This window comes from Xenopus laevis, chromosome 8L (assembly GCF_017654675.1).
Source record: "Xenopus laevis strain J_2021 chromosome 8L, Xenopus_laevis_v10.1, whole genome shotgun sequence".
Taxonomy (NCBI): Eukaryota; Metazoa; Chordata; class Amphibia; order Anura; family Pipidae; genus Xenopus; species Xenopus laevis.
The window spans coordinates 133850856-133876271 of record NC_054385.1 but is presented as its reverse complement, the minus strand read 5'-3'; the positions used below and the strand labels follow the sequence as shown (position 1 = coordinate 133876271).

The 25416-nt window shown below is 45.0% G+C and overlaps 1 protein-coding gene across 1 annotated transcript; it reads left to right on the top strand.

Annotated features, from left to right (window-relative positions):
- Nucleotides 1-951: 951 nt before the first annotated feature.
- Nucleotides 952-22642, top strand: znf687.L (zinc finger protein 687 L homeolog). Its single transcript, XM_018231561.2, has 9 exons — nt 952-1323; nt 12905-15144; nt 16079-16257; nt 16345-16521; nt 16603-16780; nt 16937-17269; nt 17694-17806; nt 21560-21698; nt 21778-22642. Exons 2-9 carry the CDS (start codon nt 12925-12927, stop codon nt 22216-22218), a joined length of 3780 nt encoding a protein of 1259 aa, XP_018087050.1. The 5' UTR covers nt 952-1323; nt 12905-12924; the 3' UTR covers nt 22219-22642.
- The last annotated feature ends 2774 nt before the right edge of the window (nt 22643-25416 follow it).

Sequence of the window (25416 nt, the reverse complement as noted above, 5' to 3'; positions counted from 1 at the left end):
AACAAGTAAAATTCCTTCCAGTGGTCGCAGAACCTTCATGAACAAACTGAGATATGAAAGGTCTAGTGTTGCCTTAAACCCTCCTGAGGATTCCTGACCACAAAATAAGAGAATAGGTCCCTTTATCTTTATGAATATGTTGTCTATAAGGTTGTTCTGAAGACCCAGTAAACCAGCTCGGACCTGTAGTGAAACTGGTGCCCAATCTTGTAGAGGAATGGTACTGAGTGCCAGAGAACGGCCTCCGAAAAAAGGAGCCAGGAACTCTGAGCTGAAGGAGCCCAAGCCTTGGACACCTGAACACCCAGTTGCTGGATGTGCCTCAAATCAACAGGACTAGCCTGGGTTCTTGTCCGACATCTTGTGCCCATGAAAAAGGTTCCTCTCACCTTAAAGCATGGTTGCTAATTAATTACCCTAGCAACCGGATGGCTGAAATTGCAACTGCTGAATAAAAAGCTAAATAACGCAAAAACCACAAATAATAAAAAATGAAAACCAATTGCAAATTGTCTCAGAATATCCCTCTCTACATCCTACTAACAGTTCATTTAAAATTGAGCAGCCCCTTTAAAAGCTATTCTACAGCTACAAACCAGGTTCAGTCAATGTATAAGTTGTTGTAGGTTTTCCAATTGTTTTTGGTTTATGAAGTTTAACTTTGATTTTGGTTTAGAATGAGCAAAGGATGTGGTTCACAGCAGAGAAGAGATCTCTGAGGGCACCTGTGTAAGCTATGAGGGCCCAATACATATTTCTAGTAGTAGTAACTGCAGCAACAACAAGACTAGGCCATGTTAGACGGAACAGGAAGTGGGGCATATATCTCTACACTACTGCTGTATGTACACTAGCAACAACACCGGTCTTAGCAGAAGCAGCTAACCAATCAGATCGTGAATCTGATGAATGACGTGTCGGTTTCGCCAATACAGGTTGGCCAGGTAGAGTCTAGCCAATCACACTGCACGTAATGTTAGACACCTGCGTAGTGAGTGCGCTATTCAGTCACGATAAGTCAAAAACCAATGAGCTGTTTGCATGTGCTGCTAGGGCGGTGATAGCGGGACGGACAGCTCCAGCAGCCAATGAAACTGTGCGCGGCTTGTTGGGCATCGAAATGATACCTGCTGTCCCTGACCCGGGAGGGGGGCCGAGCTGGGAGGTTGGAGGACGGAAGCGGAAGTAGAACCCGGTGGAGGCTTCGAATGGGGAGTGGAGCTTCCGGGGCTAGAATCTGGCTCGGGAAACTAAGTTACAGCGGCGCTGCCTGGCTCGGCTAGGAACGTAACGTCACTGAGGCTGCTGCGCGGGGAACCCGAGGTAAGAGACAGCGGGAAAGTAGTGAGGGCAAATCAGGATATAGAGCAGCTCGGGGGTGGGACCGGAATTGCTCAGTGAATAGTAGTTCTGGGGAGGGACAGGAAGTGAGGGGAGTGCGGCTCAGGGGCGGGGCGAGATCAGCTCTGGGGAGGAGCAACTCGTGGGAGGGACTAGCTGAAAGCTCAGGGGTGGGATGAGAAAATATTAACTTTGGGGAGGGGAAGTGTGAGAGCTCTCCGCTGGGGAGGGGCCAACTGAGGCAGGGGCTGGGGGAAGGAAGAGCAGCTCAGGGGAGGGACCGGGGGACAAGGACTAGTCTTGGCTAGGTAATGTGATCACCACCACCACCTTACCCCTGGGATGTGATTGTCCTACAGGTGTACTGTCATATTCATATAGTGACATGTTCACCCCCTACTGTAAATGATAAGGATATTAGAAGTCACTGAGGGGTTGTTCTGTGACCATATAAAGGCACAAGGCTGCAGGCTGAGTTATACAGGGAACTCTGAGTATCACTCATGTATTATAAGGGATAATGTTACCCCGCTACTGTAAATGATAAGGATATTAGAAGTCACTGAGGGGTTGTTCTGTGACCATATAAAGGCACAAGGCTGCAGGCTGAGTTATACAGGGAACTCTGAGTATCACTCATGTATTATAAGGGATAATATACCCCTACTGTAAATGATAAGGATATTAGAAGTCACTGAGGGGTTGTTCTGTGACCATATAAAGGCACAAGGCTGCAGGCTGAGTTATACAGGGAACTCTGAGTATCACTCATGTATTATAAGGGATAATATACCCCCTACTGTAAATGATAAGGATATTAGAAGTCACTGAGGGGTTGTTCTGTGACCATATAAAGGCACAAGGCTGCAGGCTGAGTTATACAGGGAACTCTGAGTATCACTCATGTATTATAAGGGATAATGTACCCCCTACTGTAAATGATAAGGATATTAGAAGTCACTGAGGGGTTGTTCTGTGACCATATAAAGGCACAAGGCTGCAGGCTGAGTTATACAGGGAACTCTGAGTATCACTCATGTATTATAAGGGATAATGTACCCCCTATGTAAATGATAAGGATATTAGAAGTCACTGAGGGTTGTTCTGTGACCATATAAAGACACAAGGCTGCAGGCTGAGTTATACAGGGAACTCTGAGTATCACTCATGTATTATAAGGGATAATGTACCCCCTACTGTAAATGATAAGGATATTAGAAGTCACTGAGGGGTTGTTCTGTGACCATATAAAGGCACAAGGCTGCAGGCTGAGTTATACAGGGAACTCTGAGTATCACTCATGTATTATAAGAGATAATGTACCCCCTACTGTAAATGATAAGGATATTAGAAGTCACTGAGGGGTTGTTCTGTGACCATATAAAGACACAAGGCTGCAGGCTGAGTTATACAGGGAACTCTGAGTATCACTCATGTATTATAAGGGATAATGTACCCCCTACTGTAAATGATAAGGATATTAGAAGTCACTGAGGGGTTGTTCTGTCACAAAATGAATAATAATGAGGCCCCCCAGCACAGTGTGATCATGAATCCATAGCAGTAATATTTGGGCATATTAGTGAAATGATCAGCCACTAGGTTTTCCCCCCGAAACGTTGATGTTTGGTGGCTGAATAAAAGGGGATAATCCCCGACTGCACTAATCGGTGTGTGTGTGCGGATCCGTTTATTTTACACGTTGGTTGCTAAGGGCCCCGGCCCTTTACTTTACTGTACTGACACATAGTGACGTCTCACATACTTCTTTACTTTACTGTACTGACACATAGTGACATCTCACATACTTCTTTACTGTACTGACACATAGTGACATCTCACATACTTCTTTACTTTACTGTACTGACACATAGTGACGTCTCACTTACTTCTTTACTTTACTGTACTGACACATAGTGACGTCTCACATACTTCTTTACTTTACTGTACTGACACATAGTGACACTCACTTACTTCTTTACTTTACTGTACTGACACATAGTGACACTCTCACATACTTCTTTACTTTACTGTACTGACACATAGTGACACTCTCACATACTTCTTTACTTTACTGCACTGACACATAGTGACACTCACTTACTTCTTTACTTTACTGTACTGACACATAGTGACATCTCACATACTTCTTTACTTTACTGTACTGACACATAGTGACGTCTCACTTACTTCTTTACTTTACTGTACTGACACATAGTGACGTCTCACATACTTCTTTACTTTACTGTACTGACACATAGTGACACTCACTTACTTCTTTACTTTACTGTACTGACACATAGTGACGTCTCACATACTTCTTTACTTTACTGCACTGACACATAGTGACACTCTCACATACTTCTTTACTTTACTGTACTGACACATAGTGACACTCTCACATACTTCTTTACTTTACTGTACTGACACATAGTGACACTCTCACATACTACTTCTTAAACTTTACTGAACTGACACATAGTGACACTCACTTACTTCTTTTACTTTACTGTACTGACACATAGTGACATCTCACATACTTCTTTACTTTACTGTACTGACACATAGTGACACTCTCACATACTTCTTTACTTTACTGTACTGACACATAGTGACGTCTCACTTACTTCTTTACTTTACTGTACTGACACATAGTGACACTCTCACATACTTCTTTACTTTACTGCACTGACACATAGTGACACTCTCACATACTTCTTTACTTTACTGTACTGACACATAGTGACACTCTCACATACTTCTTTACTTTACTGTACTGACACATAGTGACGTCTCACTTACTTCTTTACTTTACTGTACTGACACATAGTGACGTCTCACTTACTTCTTTACTTTACTGTACTGACACATAGTGACACTCTCACATACTTCTTTACTTTACTGTACTGACACATAGTGACGTCTCACTTACTTCTTTACTTTACTGCACTGACACATAGTGACACTCTCACATACTTCTTTACTTTACTGTACTGACACATAGTGACACTCACATACTTCTTTACTTTACTGTACTGACACATAGTGACCACTCACTTACTTCTTTACTTTACTGTACTGAACACATAGTGACACTCTACTTTACTGTACTACTAGTGACATACTTTACTGTACTGACACATAGTGACACTCTCACATACTTCTTTACTTTACTGTACTACATAGTGACACTCACATACTCTTTACTTTACTGTACTGACACATAGTGACACTCTCACATACTTCTTTACTTTACTGTACTGACACCATAGTGACACTACTCACATACTTCTTTTACTTTACTGTTACTGACACATAGTGACACTCTCACATACTTCTTTACTTTACTGCACTGACACATAGTGACACCTCACTTACTTCTTTATTTTACTCTGTACTGACACATAGTGACACATACTTTCTTACTTACTGTACTCTCTTACTTCTATTACTGTTACTGACACATAGTGACGTCTCACTTACTGCTTTACTGTACTGACACATAGTTGACACTCTCACATACTTCTTTACTTTACTGTACTGACACATAGTGACACTCTCACATACTTCTTTACTTTACTGTACTGACACATAGTGACGTCTCACTTACTTCTTTACTTTACTGTACTGACACATAGTGACACTCTCACATACTTCTTTACTTTACTGTACTGACACATAGTGACGTCTCACATACTTCTTTACTTTACTGCACTGACACATAGTGACGTCTCACATACTTCTTTACTTACTGTACTGAACATAGTAACATCTCACATACTTCCTTTACTGTACTGACACATAGTGACATTCTTCACATTACTTCTTTACTTACTGTACTGACACATAGTGACGTCTCACTTACTTCTTTACTTTACTGCTACTGACACATAGTGACGTCTCACATACTTCTTTTACTTGACTGTACATAGTGACTTTACTTTACTTACTGTACGACACATAGTGACGTCTCACATACTTCTTTACTTTAGACTGACACTGACACTCTCACATAACTTCTTTACTTTACTGTACTGACACATAGTGGACACTCTCACATACTTTCGTTTACTTTACTGCTACGAACATAGTGACACTCTCAATACTTCTTACTTTACTGTACTGACACATAGTGACACCTCTCACATACTTCTTTTACTTTACTGCACTGACACATAGTGACACCACTACTTCTTTTACTTACTGTACTGACAACATAGTGACATCTCACATACTTCTTTACTTTACTGCTACGACACATAGCTGACACTCTCACATACTTCTTTACTTTACTGTACTGACACATAGTGACGACTTACACTGACACATATTACACTCTCACATACTTCTTTACTTTTACTGCACTGACACATAGTGACATCTCACATACTTCTTTACTTTACTGTACTGACACATAGTGACACTTCTTCACATACTTCTTTACTTTACTGTACTGACACATAGTGACGTCTCACTACTTCTTTACTTTACTGTACTGACACATTAGTGACTCTCTTACTTCTTTACTTTTACTGTACTGACACATAGTGACACTCTCACATACTTCTTTACTTTACTGTACTGACACATAGTGACGTCTCACATACTTCTTTACTTTACTGCACTGACACATAGTGACACTCTCACATACTTCTTTACTTTACTGTACTGACACATAGTGACACTCTCACATACTTCTTTACTTTACTGTACTGACACATAGTGACACTCTCACATACTTCTTTACTTTACTTACTGACCATAGTGACACTCACTTACTTCTTTACTTTACACTGACACATAGTGACAACTCTCTTACTTTCTTTACTTTACTGTTACTGACAACATAGTGACACACTCTCACATACTTCTTTACTTTACTGTACTGACACATAGTGACACTCTCACATACTTCTTTACTTTACTGTACTGACACATAGTGACGTCTCACTTACTTCTTTACTTTACTGTACTGACACATAGTGACGTCTCACTTACTTCTTTACTTTACTGTACTGACACATAGTGACACTCTCACATACTTCTTTACTTTACTGTACTGACACATAGTGACGTCTCACTTACTTCTTTACTTTACTGCACTGACACATAGTGACACTCTCACATACTTCTTTACTTTACTGTACTGACACATAGTGACGTCTCACATACTTCTTTACTTTACTGTACTGACACATAGTGACACTCACTTACTTCTTTACTTTACTGTACTGACACATAGTGACGTCTCACATACTTCTTTACTTTACTGTACTGACACATAGTGACACTCACTTACTTCTTTACTTTACTGTACTGACACATAGTGACACTCTCACATACTTCTTTACTTTACTGTACTGACACATAGTGACACTCTCACATACTTCTTTACTTTACTGCACTGACACATAGTGACACTCACTTACTTCTTTACTTTACTGTACTGACACATAGTGACATCTCACATACTTCTTTACTTTACTGTACTGACACATAGTGACACTCTCACATACTTCTTTACTTTACTGTACTGACACATAGTGACGTCTCACTTACTTCTTTACTTTACTGTACTGACACATAGTGACACTCTCACATACTTCTTTACTTTACTGTACTGACACATAGTGACACTCTCACATACTTCTTTACTTTACTGCACTGACACATAGTGACACTCACTTACTTCTTTACTTTACTGTACTGACACATAGTGACATCTCACATACTTCTTTACTTTACTGTACTGACACATAGTGACACTCTCACATACTTCTTTACTTTACTGTACTGACACATAGTGACGTCTCACTTACTTCTTTACTTTACTGTACTGACACATAGTGACATCTCACATACTTCTTTACTTTACTGTACTGACACATAGTGACGTCTCACTTACTTCTTTACTTTACTGTACTGACACATAGTGACACTCTCACATACTTCTTTACTTTACTGTACTGACACATAGTGACACTCACATACTTCTTTACTTTACTGTACTGACACATAGTGACGTCTCACATACTTCTTTACTTTACTGCACTGACACATAGTGACACTCACATACTTCTTTACTTTACTGTACTGACACATAGTGACACTCTCACATACTTCTTTACTTTACTGTACTGACACATAGTGACACTCACATACTTCTTTACTTTACTGTACTGACACATAGTGACGTCTCACATACTTCTTTACTTTACTGTACTGACACATAGTGACACTCACTTACTTCTTTACTTTACTGTACTGACACATAGTGACACTCTCACATACTTCTTTACTTTACTGTACTGACACATAGTGACACTCACTTACTTCTTTACTTTACTGTACTGACACATAGTGACACTCTCACATACTTCTTTACTTTACTGTACTGACACATAGTGACACTCTCACATACTTCTTTACTTTACTGCACTGACACATAGTGACACTCACTTACTTCTTTACTTTACTGTACTGACACATAGTGACACTCTCACATACTTCTTTACTTTACTGTACTGACACATAGTGACACTCTCACATACTTCTTTACTTTACTGTACTGACACATAGTGACGTCTCACTTACTTCTTTACTTTACTGTACTGACACATAGTGACGTCACACTTACTTCTTTACTTTACTGTACTGACACATAGTGACACTCTCACATACTTCTTTACTTTACTGTACTGACACATAGTGACACTTCACATACTTCTTTACTTTACTGTACTGACACATAGTGACACTCACTTACTTCATTACTTTACTGTACTGACACATAGTGACGTCTCACATACTTCTTTACTTTACTGCACTGACACATAGTGACACTCACTTACTTCTTTACTTTACTGTACTGACACATAGTGACACTCTCACGTACTTCTTTACTTTACTGTACTGACACATAGTGACACTCTCACATACTTCTTTACTTTACTGTACTGACACATAGTGACACTCACATACTTCTTTACTTTACTGTACTGACACATAGTGACACTCTCACATACTTCTTTACTTTACTGTACTGACACATAGTGACACTCACATACTTCTTTACTTTACTGTACTGACACATAGTGACGTCTCACATACTTCTTTACTTTACTGTACTGACACATAGTGACACTCACTTACTTCTTTACTTTACTGTACTGACACATAGTGACACTCTCACATACTTCTTTACTTTACTGTACTGACACATAGTGACACTCACTTACTTCTTTACTTTACTGTACTGACACATAGTGACACTCTCACATACTTCTTTACTTTACTGTACTGACACATAGTGACACTCTCACATACTTCTTTACTTTACTGCACTGACACATAGTGACACTCACTTACTTCTTTACTTTACTGTACTGACACATAGTGACACTCTCACATACTTCTTTACTTTACTGTACTGACACATAGTGACACTCTCACATACTTCTTTACTTTACTGTACTGACACATAGTGACGTCTCACTTACTTCTTTACTTTACTGTACTGACACATAGTGACGTCACACTTACTTCTTTACTTTACTGTACTGACACATAGTGACACTCTCACATACTTCTTTACTTTACTGTACTGACACATAGTGACACTCACATACTTCTTTACTTTACTGTACTGACACATAGTGACGTCTCACTTACTTCTTTACTTTACTGTACTGACACATAGTGACGTCACACTTACTTCTTTACTTTACTGTACTGACACATAGTGACACTCTCACATACTTCTTTACTTTACTGTACTGACACATAGTGACACTCACTTACTTCATTACTTTACTGTACTGACACATAGTGACGTCTCACATACTTCTTTACTTTACTGCACTGACACATAGTGACACTCACTTACTTCTTTACTTTACTGTACTGACATATAGTGACACTCTCACGTACTTCTTTACTTTACTGTACTGACACATAGTGACATCTCACATACTTCTTTACTTTACTGTACTGACACATAGTGACACTCACTTACTTCATTACTTTACTGTACTGACACATAGTGACGTCTCACATACTTCTTTACTTTACTGCACTGACACATAGTGACACTCACTTACTTCTTTACTTTACTGTACTGACACATAGTGACACTCTCACATACTTCTTTACTTTACTGTACTGACACATAGTGACACTCTCACATACTTCTTTACTTTACTGTACTGACACATAGTGACACTCACTTACTTCTTTACTTTACTGTACTGACACATAGTGACATCTCACATACTTCTTTACTTTACTGTACTGACACATAGTGACACTCACTTACTTCTTTACTTTACTGTACTGACACATAGTGACACTCTCACATACTTCTTTACTTTACTGTACTGACACATAGTGACACTCACTTACTTCTTTACTTTACTGTACTGACACATAGTGACGTCTCACATACTTCTTTACTTTACTGTACTGACACATAGTGACGTCTCACATACTTCTTTACTTTACTGTACTGACACATAGTGACGTCTCACATACTTCTTTACTTTACTGTACTGACACATAGTGACACTCTCACATACTTCTTTACTTTACTGTACTGACACATAGTGACGTCTCACATACTTCTTTACTTTACTGTACTGACACATAGTGACACTCACTTACTTCTTTACTTTACTGTACTGACACATAGTGACACTCACTTCTTTACTTTACTGTACTGACACATAGTGACGTCTCACTTACTTCTTTACTTTACTGTACTGACACATAGTGACGTCTCACTTACTTCTTTACTTTACTGTACTGACACATAGTGACATCTCACATACTTCTTTACTTTACTGTACTGACACATAGTGACACTCTCACATACTTCTTTACTTTACTGTACTGACACATAGTGACGTCTCACTTACTTCTTTACTTTACTGCACTGACACATAGTGACGTCTCAGCATCATTTTATCTCCAGCTGCCTCTTATAAATATTCTTATTCTTCTGATATTCAGTGATATTGCCAACAATAGTGACCCTATGAGAGCAAGGGGTGCAGGGGGCTAGACTATACCACTGACATAGAACAAATGGGAGGCAAACTGGATCCATCTGCTGGAAAGTTTTCACTGTCCTGTGATTTCCTCTAACCCCCCCCCCCCCCCCAGTGAATTGTTCCTTTGGTGCATTCCCACTGTGTTCATCTACCTGCCCCTTCCAGTCTGTGTAAGGGATGGGGGTGTGGCTCACACCTGTAGGGTCAGTATCATGCCCCCCCCAAGCACAAGGGCTGTACTAATTGTTCCCTATGCATTTGGTCTGTCCCCTGTGCATACAGTGCTACGCAATATGTTGGGGCTATATAAATACATGTTAATAATTTGGTCTGTCCCCTGTGCATTGGGTCTGTCCCCTGTGCATTGGGTCTGTCCCCTGTGCATTGGGTCTGTCCCCTGTGCATTGGGTCTGTCCCCTGTGCATTGGGTCTGTCCCCTGTGCATTGGGTCTGTCCCCTGTGCATTAGGTCTGTCCCCTGTGCATTGGGTCTGTCCCCTGTGCATTGGGTCTGTCCCCTGTGCATTGGGTCTGTCCCCTGTGCATTGTGTCTGTTCCCTGTGTATTGGGTCTGTCCCCTGTGCATTGGGTCTGTCCCCTGTGCATTGTGTCTGTTCCCTGTGTATTGGGTCTGTTCCATGTGCAGGTCCCAGCTGACTGTGTATCTCCTGCAGGAATAAACAGATAATGAGTGGCCGGGGGGCACATACACAGCAGCTGCTGGGGAGGTGTCAGATTTGGGGCAGTTGCTGGTGACGTGAGGCTCTTGGGCCCAGAGCAGGAGAGGCCTGTGTTTATCAGAGGAAAGAAATGGCAGGAGCGGAGCACTGGAGCAGCACTGACATTCCTGAGCTGTAATTGTATTCATTGTCCCCCACTCCTGCTCTGCTCTTATTGCTGCCTCCCTGCATCCAACCCTGTCTCACAGCCTGGCCAATCTAACTGCAGCACCCGTGGGGTTAAACTTCCACTTCCCACAATGCACAGCGTGAGCCAAATGTTTTCTGTGGGGCCGCCCTGACCTTCTGATGTCATGGTCACATGATGCTGACTGATGTTTAACCAGGGCTTCTCTGCAGCTCTCCTTGCCTGAAACCTGAGCACTTCTTGTACAGGTCAGCACCGTGGCTCTTCCTGCGGCTCTGGGGCACGTATCCCATGATCCCACTCACTTATACTGCCCCCCTTCTGCCCTGACACTGGCTCCTTGATATAACCCCCCCACAGCCCTGAGATTGGCCCCTCATCCAACTCCCCCTTCAGCCCTGACACTGCCCCTCATCCACCCCCCCCATAACCCTGACACTGCCCCTCATCCACCCCCACACAACCCTGACACTGCCCCTCATCCAACTCCCCCCTTCAGCCCTGACACTGCCCCTCATCCACCCCCCCATAACCCTGACACTGCCCCCTCATCCACCCCCCCCCACACCAACCCTGACACTGCCCCTCATCCACCCCCCCCATAAACCCTGACACTGCCCCTCATCCACCCCCCACACAACCCTGACCACTGCCCCTCATCCCACCCCCCCCATAACCCTGACACTGCCCCTCATCCACCCCCCCCCCACACAACCCTGACCACTGCCCCTCATCCACCCCCCCTAACCCTGACCACTGCCCTCATCCACCCCCCCCCCACACAAACCCTGACACTGCCCCCTCATCCAACTCCCCTTCAGCCCTGACACTGCCCCTCATCCACCCCCCCATAAACCTGACACTGCCCCTCATCCCACCCCCCCACACAACCCTGACACTGCCCTCATCCACCCCCCCATAACCCTGACACTGCCCCTCATCCACCCCCCCACACAACCCTGACACTGCCCCTCATCCACCCCCCCATAACCCTGACACTGGCCCCTCATCCACCCCCCCCCACACAACCCTGACACTGCCCCTCATCCACCCCCCCATAAACCTGACACTGCCCCTCATCCACCCCCCCACACAACCCTGACACTGCCCCTCATCACCCCCCCATAACCCTGACACTGCCCCTCATCCACCCCCCACACAACCCTGACACTGCCCCTCATCCACCCCCCCATAACCCTGACACTGCCCCTTATCCATCCCCCCCACACAACCCTGACACTGCCCCTCATCCAACTCCCCCTTCAGCCCTGACACTGCCCCTCATCTGTGCCAAAATGCCAGAGGAATAGCCTGCAGTGCCCTCGAGCCAGTGTAGGGACTCACAAAGTGGCATGGCCAAGAAAGAGCAGTTGGTGAAGTGTATGGGCCTGGCAGCAGCATTTATTATGGACTGAATGGGGGGAGGCCAATTAAAGAGGGTTACATTAGTCACCAAGTGAAGGGCTACAATTTACAGGGGAACAGTGATATATAAGCTGGCAAAGGGTTCCCTGACAAAATGTTGGACTTGAAACCAAAAAGTCCAAAGACCAAATGCACATTTTAAGGATGACACGGATAAAATACTTATTATATGATTCCTGATGGTACAGTTCTTATTATAACCTGTACATATGTGTGATCTCCTAGGTTGGTCCGTATAGTTCAACATGGGTGATATGAAAACGCCAGACTTTGATGATCTCTTGGCTGCGTTTGACATACCTGACGTGGACACGAACGAAGCCATAAATTCTGGGCCTGAGGATGAGGAGGGACAAACAAAGTCTTCCAGTGGCGAGAGTTCGGACCAAGGACTTCCTCATGGTGACATCACAACTGTCAGTGTTATAGTCAAAAACACTGTGTGCCCTGATCAGGTTGACCTGTTGGAAGGTCATGGCAAGGATCCACAAGTTACAGGGCCCCGGCTACTGCAGAATGGCTTTAACAGCCCCGATGTCAGTAGATCTTCTGCTCTGAGGTCCATGGATTCAGCTCCCACAGCTTCAAATGGTGGCGAGGGTTGGGCAGCACGATCGAAAGGGCCAAAACCCATTGACTTATTCACTGATTTTAGTGCTGTAGACAATCCCATGGACGGCCACACAACCGATTTGATAGACAGGCCACGGGACGTCAAGCCCAAAGACAAGACAATGTTCGAGCCTGCTGATCCAGTGCTTTGTTCTCCATCAGTCAACGTGGTGGAGGAGAGCAGCCACAGTTTATCTAGAGCAGCACCCCAAACTTTCAGTATAGCTAAACCCTCTGCTGACAGTGCACCATTTGGACTGACAGTTGGACCTCCCTCAATCAAGAAGGAGCCAGAGGATGATACAAGCAGCAATGATTGTGTTCAGAGGGAGGATTTGGCCAGGGAATGCTCATTGGAGCACCTGAAGTCAGTCTCTGTGCTGTATCCTTCTGAAGAACCTCCTCTTCCCTCAGGGCCAGAGCAGAAGTCAGAAGCCCCTATAAATAGCCTTGCTCCAATAAAGAGCCAATCCTACCCAATGGATACATTGCTGAAGAGTTCTCCAACCCCTGAGCCCATTAAAGGTGTTCTAGATATTCCACAGGAACCCAAGAACAGCTCTGTGATTGAGGCCCCAGGATTAAAGGAGGAGCCAGGATGGAGCCCAAAAAGTTTGTCCAGTGATGTAGAGGAAGATGAGAGTATCAGCTCACCCTCTTCTAATTCATCCAGACCCCTGAAGGTCCGTATTAAGACCATCAAAACCCGGTCGGGAAGCATTACAAGGACCGTTACAAGAGTTTCCTCTGATTCAGACACTGTTTCTTCAACCCCAATGATGGCAGAGTCCCCCCAAGAGGCAGTTTCAGAGGCCTCCCCTGAGAAAAACACAGAGGCAAAGGAAGAGGTTGGGCAGCTCTCTGAGAAGGACTCTGAACTCTCCAGCCATGCAAAGGCTGAAACTTCCCAGACGGTTAAGGCAGAACTGGGCAATGGTGGTCAACTCAAAGGCTCTGTGTTGCCCGTCTCCACCATCCAGAATGCCAGCAGTGTGATGCTCATGGCAGCCAGTGTGGCACAGCAGAAAGCTGTGGTGTTGCCTTCAAAGCCCAACAAAGTGATGACCAAGAATATCATCCAGCTTGTGCAGCAGCAGCCTCTCGCTAACACCACAACTCTCAGTAATGTCAATGTGCCTCCTGTCCCCAGCGTAACTACCACTCCCAGTCCTCAGCGCAGCGCCACTGTGGTGATGGTGCAGCCTCAGAAACCTTCCCCTTCTGTGGCTGGGACAGTTATCTCCCGGACACAGTCTAGCTTGGTGGAGTCCTTCAACAAGATCCTCAACAGTAAAAATCTGCTGCCCACTTACAAGCCCAACCTCAGCCCTCCAGCAGACTCTAGCCTGACTCTTCCAGTTTTCGGGTTCCGTTGCCTGGAATGTGGAGATTCTTTTGCCCTGGAGAAGAGCCTTGCAAGGCATTATGACCGGAGGAGCATGAGAATCGAAGTCACCTGCAACCACTGCACCAAGCGGCTGGTCTTCTTCAACAAGTGCAGCTTGTTACTGCATGCCCGAAAGCACAAGGACAACGGCTTGGTAATGCAGTGCTCACATCTCGTAATGAGGCCCATTGCACTGGAGCAAATGATTGGACAACCCGATGTCACACCTTTGGTCTCTGTGGCAGTTCTGACACCAGGTAAAACAGCGACCCCAGGACCTGCTCAAGATGCAGCAGCCACAGCCAGTACAGGAGGGGACTCTGCCATCCTCCCTGGTAATGGAGCCACGGAGCAGTCTTGCTACTCCACCTTCAGATGTCTCGAATGCAAGGAACAGTGTAAGAATAAGACCGGCCTGGCATTGCACTTCCAGCAAATTGTTGGTTCTCCCGCATCGGGCAGCACGGTAAGGTTTGCATATTGTGGGAAACAGGGTACAAACCACTGAGCTAACAGCTAGAATCTCAGCTGCCATAAAGCAGGACAGGACTGCTGCTTACAATGGGGATCAGATAGGATCTGTGCAGCCACTGGGACAGAATGTTCTGTTATACAGATAGCTAGAATCTCAGCTGCCATAAAGCAGGACAGGACTGCTGCTTACAATGGGGATCAGATAGGATCTGTGCAGCCACTGGGACAGAATGTTCTGTTATACAGATAGCTAGAATCTCAGCTGCCATAAAGCAGGACAGGACTGCTGCTTACAATGGGGATCAGATAGGATCTGTGCAGCCACTGGGACAGAATGTTCTGTTATACAGATAGCTAGAATCTCAGCTGCCATAAAGCAGGACAGGACTGCTGCTTACAATGGGGATCAGATAGGATCTGTGCAGCCACTGGGACAGAATGTTCTGTTATACAGATAGCTAGAATCTCAGCTGCCATAAAGCAGGACAGGACTGCTGCTTACAATGGGGATCAGATAGGATCTGTGCAGCCACTGGGACAGAATGTTCTGTTATACAGATAGCTAGAATCTCAGCTGCCATAAAGCAGGACAGGACTGCTGCTTACAATGGGGATCAGATAGGATCTGTGCAGCCACTGGGACAGAATGTTCTGTTATACAGATAGCTAGAATCTCAGCTGCCATAAAGCAGGACAGGACTGCTGCTTACAATGGGGATCAGATAGGATCTGTGCAGCCACTGGGACAGAATGTTCTGTTATACAGATAGCTAGAATCTCAGCTGCCATAAAGCAGGACAGGACTGCTGCTTACAATGGGGATCAGATAGGATCTGTGCAGCCACTGGGACAGAATGTTCTGTTATACAGATAGTTACAGTGTATACCTGGCAGGGAGCAGAGATTTTTAATATTCCTATTTGCAGATCTGCTCTTTGTGCCCCATGATGATGCCCAATCGCTGCAGCTTTGAGGCGCACCAGCGCATGCACAAGCAGACCTCACCCCACGTCTGTCCTGAATGTGGAGGAAATTTCCGCATGGAGAACTTCCAGGCCCACTTGAAGGAAACCTGCCTGCACTACTCCCGCAGGATCGGATACAAGTACGTTCATGAGATTTGTTTCCTCCCCTCGTTGGCCTTGTGACCGCCCATTCTGATTCAGCACAACTAACCACTCTCTCCCCCCAGGTGTCAGAGCTGTGCGGTGGTCTTCGGAGGGGTGAATTCAATCAAGTCCCATATCCAGACGTCTCACTGTGAAGTCTTTCACAAATGCCCCATATGCCCCATGGCATTTAAATCTGCCCCCAGTGCTCACGCTCACATTTTTAACCAGCACCCAGGGTTCAGCAACCAGCAGGCCAAGTAAGTGCTCTCATTTGGTGGTAGGTAAGTCCCTGGTGCCCATCGCTCTGTATAACAAGATCATACTCTCTGTCTTATCAGGATGATCTACAAGTGTGCTATGTGCGACACTGTCTTTACCCACAAGCCTCTGCTCTGTTCCCATCTGGACCACTCCCACTTTGACCAGCAGCTGAACAACCAGAGAGTCAGCGTGTTTAAGTGCCCAGACTGCCCCCTGCTGTTTGCACAGAAGCGCACCATGCTGGAACACTTAAAGGTATATTTGTGTGGGGCAGTAACGGGGTGACCCAAACATCCCTGTGTTACACTATCCCGCCCATGTAGTGCCATTTTATCTGTGCTCCCAGCATGCATTGTGCCTGGCTTTATCTTTTTGCCCAGTAAATCAGCTCATTGTGTGCCTCCCCCACAGAACACCCACAATAGCCTGGTGAGGGAGGACCCCCCTTCAATTTTGGAACCCCTCACACCCAAGCCGGAGCCAGTAGACATCCCTGTCAGCAAGCCAATGGAGGAAGCTGATCCTGAACTGGAACCTCCGCCTGAGCCAGAGCCCGAGATGGAAGAGTCTTCATCTTCTGAACCCCCAAGCTCCCCAGAGCCACGCAAGAAAGGGGGCGCTAAAGAGCAGCGTAAGAGCGACGGCCCTCGGCAAAGAAGCAACTGTTGGACTTGCGGCATTTGCCACTCGTGGTTTCCAGAGAGGGACGAGTATGTCGTCCACATGAAGAAGGAGCACGGCAAGGTCAGAAGGGGAGTGGGGTTATGGGATAGGAGAGACTATAGACTTTGGGGGCTTGATGTGAGGAAGTGCTGGGCAAGGGCAGCAGGGGGCAGTGTTGGGCTGTTGGCCTGTGTGTATTAGTGATGTGCGGGTCATGATTTCCCTGACCCTAACCCACCCTCCCTTAGCCCGCATCCGCACTTCCGGGTTGCTTTTATAGACCAGCGCCGCCGAGCAGGCACAGGGTCTATAAAAGACGAACACGGAAGCCGGCATATGGCGGGGGGGGGAGAGCTGCAGAAGAGCTCAAGCCGTCCGTAGAGAAGCGTGCGAGGTAGTCCCGACCCGCCGGTATCCGGTTGGCCCGCACATCACTAGTGTTTATGGCAAAGAGCAGGTGATGGGTATTGCCTATTAAATATGTTTATTTGTCGCCCCCTTGCAGTCCGTAAAGAAGTTTCCATGCCGCCTTTGTGAGCGCTCCTTTTGCTCAGCACCCAGCCTGCGCCGCCACGTCCGCGTTAATCACGAGGGAATTAAACGGGTGTACCCATGCCGGTGAGTAAACCGTGATTTGTCCCTCTCTGTGTTCTCTGGGGGGGCCACCAAGCTTTGTGCTTTCTAATTTAACTGACCAGTAACACAACATTTGAAGTCAAAAAAACATTGAAACACCTCCATTCTGCACAAAGTTAAAAGAGTTGTTCACCTTTAAATTAACCTTTAGTATTATATAGAGAGTGATCTCCTGAGACAATTTGCAATTCGTTTTAATTCCTCATTATTCATGGCTGTTGACTTAATTTAGCTTTTTATTCAGCAGCTCTCCAGTTTGCAGTTTCAGCCATCTGGTTGCTAGGATCCCAATTCCCCTAGCAACCATGCATTCATTAAATTAAGAGACTGGAATATGAATAGGAGAGGCCTGAATAGAAAGATGATTAATAAAACGTAGCAGTAACAATATATTTGTAGGCCGCATATCCAGGACGTCTCTAGCAGCCCCGCTGGATAAAGATGGCCTCGCTCTATCACATTTACACTTCTACTTGCCAGCCAGATGTACCATTTACACAGTGAGGCGCATGATCCTGGTTTCTGCTTTTGGCCTCCAGGATGGACGATGAATTTGCCATATTTATTGGCAATTAAAAGATTACAACTATCCATCTACAATATCTACCCCTTTCAGAGCTTGGAAGTCTGCGTGCTCATACACCGGGCACAATATATTCCCCTTATTACCACTTTGGAATAATTCTAATCTGCCCCGTCTGTTCTCTCTTCAAGACTGGATTTAAGCTCCTAGGTGACGTTCTAATTAATCCAAAAATTTCCCTCAAATAAAGCTGAAACTGAATAGGCCAAATTTGCAGTTCTATATATATATATATATATATATATATATAGAGATACCTCCAAATCCGCCAGGCATTCAAAGCCCAGTTCTCTTCTTTGGAGATCACCTTTGCTACTCCCCCCCGGTGGAATTAATTCTACAGGATCCAGAACATTCAAAACTCACATCCAGTTGATAGACACTGTCCCTCCACCCTTTGTCAGGGCCCAAAGCCTCTGCTAATAGTCACTCCCAGCTCTGAGTGTAGAACAATGGGAGGAGGCCACTGAGATCCTCTATAGCAGTGATCCCCAACATGTTGCTCTCCAACTCTTGGATGTTCTCTCCATGCCCTCAAACCAGGAGCTCATTTTTAAATTCCAGGCTTGGATGCAAGTTTTAATTGCATAAAAACGAAGTATAGTGGCAAGTAGAGCCTCTTGTACCTGCCAGTCCACATAGGGGCTACCAAGTAGCCAATCGCAGCCCTTATTTGGCACCCAAGGGACTTTTTCATGCTTGTGTTGCTCCCCAAATCTTTTTACGTTTGAATGTGGCTCACGGGTAAAAAAAAGGTTGGGGGACCCCTGCTGTATAGTGATCTCATGTCACTATGGGATAAGTTCATTCAATATAAATCTATAATACACAAAAGCCATGAATATCTTGTAAATTATATCCTTATAAACGGTGAGTTCTGATGTCATCAGTTATAAACGGTGAGTTCTGATGTCATTTCAGTCACATGACTCACTGAAACGTGTGTATTATAATAAATAAAGTACCCCCAGTTGTAAAATATGAGGATATTAGAAGTTACCTCGGAGTTCCATGACCTGTATAACTCAGCCTTCAGCCTCGTACTTTTATATGGTCATGAAACTCCTCGGAAACTTATAATATCCTTATATTTTACAAGAGGGGGTACTTTATTCACTATATACACCAATTACATATCACCCCTCTGAAGCTTCAGAAAATGGGCAAGTATTCCACAGTCTAAGATGCCAAAAGCCCAAAGCATCCTTTTTGCCCTCAGATACAGAACTTGTGGCGGGAGGTAATACAATATGTAGCAAAGAACTTAACATTCCCACAGGTATGCTCCCCCGAAGTTTGCTTATTGGGGGAAGTGGAAGATCTACTCCCCCTAAACTGGGCCAGATCACTTATGAGACTAACCTTATAACTATGTAAAGAAAGTGGTAGTCATGAACTGAATGGGCAAGGATGCCCCATCAATTGGTCAATGTAATAAATAAAGCCCTTCCCTCCATCAAGCTAACCGACTTGGCCAGAGGTTGTCCCTGTAAATTTGAAAGCATTTAGGAGCCATGGCTACACATTCATGTGATTAGATGCTTGATGTCATAATGGAGATATGTATGTATGTATGTATGTATGTATGTATGTATGTATGTATGTATGTATGTATGTATGTATGTATGTATGTAAATCGACGTGTTGAAATGCTCTGCAACTCTGTCTTCCATAGTTGACATGTAGCGGGTTGTATCATGCACTAGAAGTTATTACCTTGTATGGACCATGTTGTCATATGTTCCCCCCCTTTCCCTGGACGTTTTATTAAATATTTATTTTTCAAAAAACAAACAAACAATATATGTGTAGCCTTACAGAGTATGTGTTATTGAAATGGGGTCAGTGACCCTTATTTGTAAGCTGGAAAGAGTCAGAAGAAGAAGGCAAATCATTAAAAGAAAAATGAAGACCAATTAAAAAGTTGCTTAGAATTGGCCATTTATAACGTACTAAAAGTTAACTTGAAGGTGAACCACCCCTTTAAATAATTTAATGCTTTATTCTAGGGATGCACCGAATCCACTATTTTGGATTCGGCCGAACCCCCGAATCCTTCGTGAAAGATTCGGCCGAATCCGCATCCTAATTTGCATATGCAAATTAGGGGTGGGAAGGGGAATTTTTTTTTACTTTCTTGTTTTCTGACAAAAAGCCACGTGATTTCCCTCCCCGCCCCTAATTTGCATATGCAAATTAGGGTTTGGATTCTGTTCGGCCTGGCAGAAGGATTCGGCCGAATCCTGCTGAAAAAGGTTGAATCCTGGATTCGGTGCATCCCTACTTTATTCAAAAATACCTTGTTAAAATTCTGCTTCCGGTTGTGCAGTGACTTCACAAATATGGCGACCTGCCCTACGGGGACTCTCTGCGTCTCCTAAAATCGGACGCTAGTTACTGCCGCATGCGAAAGGGTTTTCAGCAGGCCTGTATTATCCGTCAGCAGGATTTGTTTCCCTACTGCGATCAGTGAAGGCAGCACCCGGGTAAATCTTCCCCCCCCCCCTATCATTGCTCTGACTCCTTCACCGCTTGCAGCTCGTACAGAAATAAATCATGGAGATGAGCTTGTTGGACTGGGAGATGTGGGGGGCACGTAGGATGTAGAAGAGCAGTGATGTGTGGGCCGGCCGATACAGGCTCGAGTGGGTTCGGGCCGACCCGGCACGCTCCTTTCCGGGTCGCAGAGCAGTAAGAAGAGTTTGACCTGGAAAGCAGCGTGCAAGGTTGGCCCGAACCCACCTGACCCACGGGTATCGGCCGTCCGCACATCACTACACGACCTTCCAAATGCCTACTTCCGGGATGAGTTTTTATAGACGCCCACCTCTCGCCCCGCCCCTTTTGTGATGTCATTGGTGGGTCAGGTCTATAAAAGAGACCCGGAAGTCTGGCTCGGGCGGGTTGGGATAAGCCTGACCCGCACATCACTATTGACGAGAGCTTGTTGCCCTGTTTGTGAGGAGCGGAAGCAGAATTTCAGCATGGTATTGAGTAAAGCATTAAAAATGGTTCAGGAATGTAGTATTAGCGGAGGTGACTGCAAGGGATTCTTTTTACTTAAAAAAATGTTGGTGTTACTGTTCCTTTAAAAGATCTGCTTTTCTGCTGTGTGAGTGTTGTAATGTTATACATGTGCCCCCCACTCGCAGGTACTGCACAGAGGGAAAGAGAACTTTCAGCAGCCGCCTGATTCTAGAGAAGCACATCCAGGTGAGACACGGCATCAAGATAACCGACCAGGAGAGGAGTCAGGAGATCTCCGTCTCCCACATTTCCCACAAGTCTCAGGTACGTGCAGGGGGGCACAACTGTCGTTGCACCTTCAGGGGAGGAGCATTACTGATGTGCACAACGTATCCTTCTTTAGGAGACCTCATCCAGGAAGAGGAAGTTGTCATCAGACGATTCTGGCAGCGACGAGTCCCCGAAAGCCAAACACCCCCCCCAGAAGCCCAAGCGCCCGCTCCAGTGCCGAGCCTGCGGTTACAAGACGAGCAGCCTGGCGGATTTCCGGCAACATATTCCCCAGCACCGGACAGACGAGAGCGCCCATCAGTGCCGGGAATGTGGGGTCTGTTTCACTTCTCAGGGCTCCTTAAACCGCCACCGTATCATGACACACAAAATGAAGGGCCCGGCTGCTGCCGACGAGGAACCTCCCCAAAAAGCTGAGGAGGGTTCTGAGGGGAAACTGACCTGCCAGGTGTGTAACAAGAGCTTCGACAGCCAATTGAACCTAAACACCCACTTCAGGACTCACGGTATGGCCTTCATCAAACAGAGGCAGAGCGGGGGCACCGAAAATTGAGCGGGCGCTGACCTGCCCATGTGACGTCTTCTACTTAGCGTGATAGTCGGGTAACAGACTCATAGTGTAGAGGGTATCGGCGTCCATTCTCACTTATTGGGCGGGATCACTGCTTTCCAGCCTCCAACAGGTCAGAGCCACAGGGGTCACTGACTGTTACTGTCTGTGCTTGTCCGGCCTCCAGCCAACCTCGTGGGACCAGCAGGAGGGCCACGATCAAGTGACACTGGCGCCTGTGCCATTCAAACTTCTATTGTGGCACAACCAGCTGTATGTTATTCTTTCCTCTGTCAACTCTACACACACAATGTGCTACACACACATACACTCTCACACTCACACACACATACACACAATGTGCTACACACACATACACTCTCACACTCACACACACATACACACAATGTGCTACACACACATACACTCTCACACTCACACACACATACACACAATGTGCTACACACACATACACTCTCACACACACACTCTCACACACACACTCTCACACACACACTCACACACACACTCACACACACACTCTCACACACACACTCACACACACAATGTGCTACACACACATACACTCTCACACTCACACACACATACACACAATGTGCTACAATCCAGTAACACACACACACGAAGCTCTTAGCCAATGAGAGCAGTGCTGTGCCGGTGAATGCCACAGAAACAGGTGAGGCGGTCAGTGAATTGAACAAGACAATTGGGCCTTGTCTGGACCAACACAAATTTTTTGCCCGGAAACGAAACCCTAAAGGTGCCTTATTGCTACGTCTGTGTCGGGAATGTCATTAATGAACCCTTCATGTTGTGCAAGAACTGACACTTGTAATGTTCTGCGGCTCAGACGCCCACTCGCCCCCGTATTGCACCATTGTATTCCCTGTGCCCGCTCCGTGCCAGGCTGGAAAGCATTAAACCAGGTCACAGCCAATGAGAGCATCCGACGGGCACTGCGTGGGGCTCGGTTTTTGAAAGATGAAATATTCCCCCCGTTAAAGACTCAAATGGTTTTGGGAGGAGCCTGTTGCGCTACTGCTGTTCCTATCAGACTTCCCCCTGGTAACCCTCAGGGAGGGGCAAAACCTGCTGTAAATATGTAAATAGCTCCATTATAAATATATATTTTTCTGCACAGAATTTTTTAGACCTGTAGATCCATTTCTCTCTCCTTGTGTGTGAGTCCATTTTCTACTGACAATTATTTACCCCAGAGGAGCGTTTGTTTGCCCAGCTGCATGGCCCAATAACTGGAATACCCCCATCTCTCCATGTCTACTGAGATTATTATGTTTTATGTTAGACCCGGTCACTTTATGTTCCTTATAAACAATAAATGGGGGTTTTGGTTCCTTAGAGCCAACCAATCAGTGGCGCCCTTCAGTCACATGGAGTATTGAGTCCAGCAGATACTGCAACAGGCGACTAATGCTGCACATGAATCATCAAGCTCTGTAAATAATGGGTCGTGTTTCCAAAATCAGTTTTCTTTTTTTTTTTTTACACTAAAATAAAGGTGATTTGTGAAAATGAAGTTGGCACTTCTAACATTGATGATCTTGATTTACACAGGGAGCAGAGTTCACTTCTGAGAGGACATTGCACCTGCTTTGCTTTTCCAAACTATATAAAGATAAAGGGGAAGTACCTGAGCTGAGTTGACGTCATTTATTCAAGTGAAAATTCCCAGATCTGCCATTTCTTTTGCAGGGAAAGGTACTAAATTAGGTACCCCCTTGTCTCTTGTACCTGATATTACCCCATTACCCAAGTAGACATTGTCATCTTGTGTTTACCAATGGCAGTGGGATCTTCTCTACTTGTAGCTAATCTTACCAACTCATAGGCTCATAGCTACAGTCATGTGAAAAAGTTTGGGAACCCCTCTCAGCCTGTGTAATAATTTACTCCACTTTCAACAAAAAAGATAACAGTGATATGTCTTTCATTTCCCAGGAACATCCGAGTACTGGGGGTTTTCTGAACAAAGATAGTTAGCGATGCAGTATTCAGTTGTATGACATTAAATCTAATGTGCAAAATGTGGGTACCCTTGTAATTCTGCTAATTTGAATGCTCAATACTGATTACAGGCAACACCAAATTGGTTGGATTAGCTGGTTAAGCCTTGAACTTCATAGGCAGGTGTGTCCAGTCACGAGAAAAGGGATTTAAGGTGACCAATTGCAAGTTGTGCTTCTGTTTGACTCTCCTCTGAAGAGTGACAGCATGGGATCCTCAAAGCAACTCTCAAAAGATCTGAAAACAAAGATTGTTCAGTATCAGGTTTAGGGGAAGGCTACAAAAAGCATCTCAGAGGTTTATTAAACTGTCAGTTCCAACTGTAAGGAATGGAATGAGGAAATGGAAGGCCACAGGCACAGTTGCTGTAAAACCCAGGTCTGACAGGCCAAGAAAAATCCAGGAGCGACATATGCGGAGGATTGTGAGAATGTTCCAGACAAGCCAAAGATCATCTCCAAAGACCTGCAAGAAGATCTTGCTGCAGATGCAGGTGTATCTGTACATCGTTCTACAATTCAGCACAATTTGCACAAAGAACATGTGTATGGCAGGGGGATGAGAAGCCCTTTCTGCACTCACACAAACACACTCGCTTGTTCTATGGAAAAGATCATTTACACAACACACAGGCATTTGGGAACAAAGAGCTTTGGACTGATGAGACAAACATTTAGTTATTTGCTCATAACAAAAAGCACTTTACATGGCGGGAGAAGAACACGACATTCCAAGAAAAACTCCTGCTACCGACTGTCACATTTGGTGGAGGTCCCATCATGCTGTGGGGCTGTGTGGCTAGTTCAGGGACTGTGTGGCTAGTTCGGGGGCTGTGTGGCTAGTTCGGGGGCTGTGTGACTAGTTCAGGGACTACTGGGGCCCTTGTTAAAGTTCAGGGTCGGATGAATTCAACCCAATATGAACAAATTCTTCAGGATAATGTTCGAGCATCAGTCACAAAGTTGAAGTTCCGCTGCAGGGGTCAGATATTCCAACAAGACAATGACCCTAAACTCACTTGGAAATCTACAAAGACATTTATACAGAGGGACAAGTACAATATTCTGGAGCCCCCCGACTTGAATATCATGGAAAATCTATGGGATGAGTTGAAGCAGACTGTCCATGCTCGGCAGCCATCACATTTAACTGAAC

Bases quoted from the DNA above. Each gene is read 5' to 3' on its own strand.
- znf687.L (XM_018231561.2), top strand. From the start codon at position 12,925: ATGGGTGATATGAAAACGCCAGACTTTGATGATCTCTTGGCTGCGTTT. The intron at 16,258-16,344 runs GTACGTTCATGA...CTCTCCCCCCAG, and splicing joins TCCCGCAGGATCGGATACAA to GTGTCAGAGCTGTGCGGTGG. The intron at 21,699-21,777 runs GTACGTGCAGGG...ATCCTTCTTTAG, and splicing joins ACATTTCCCACAAGTCTCAG to GAGACCTCATCCAGGAAGAG.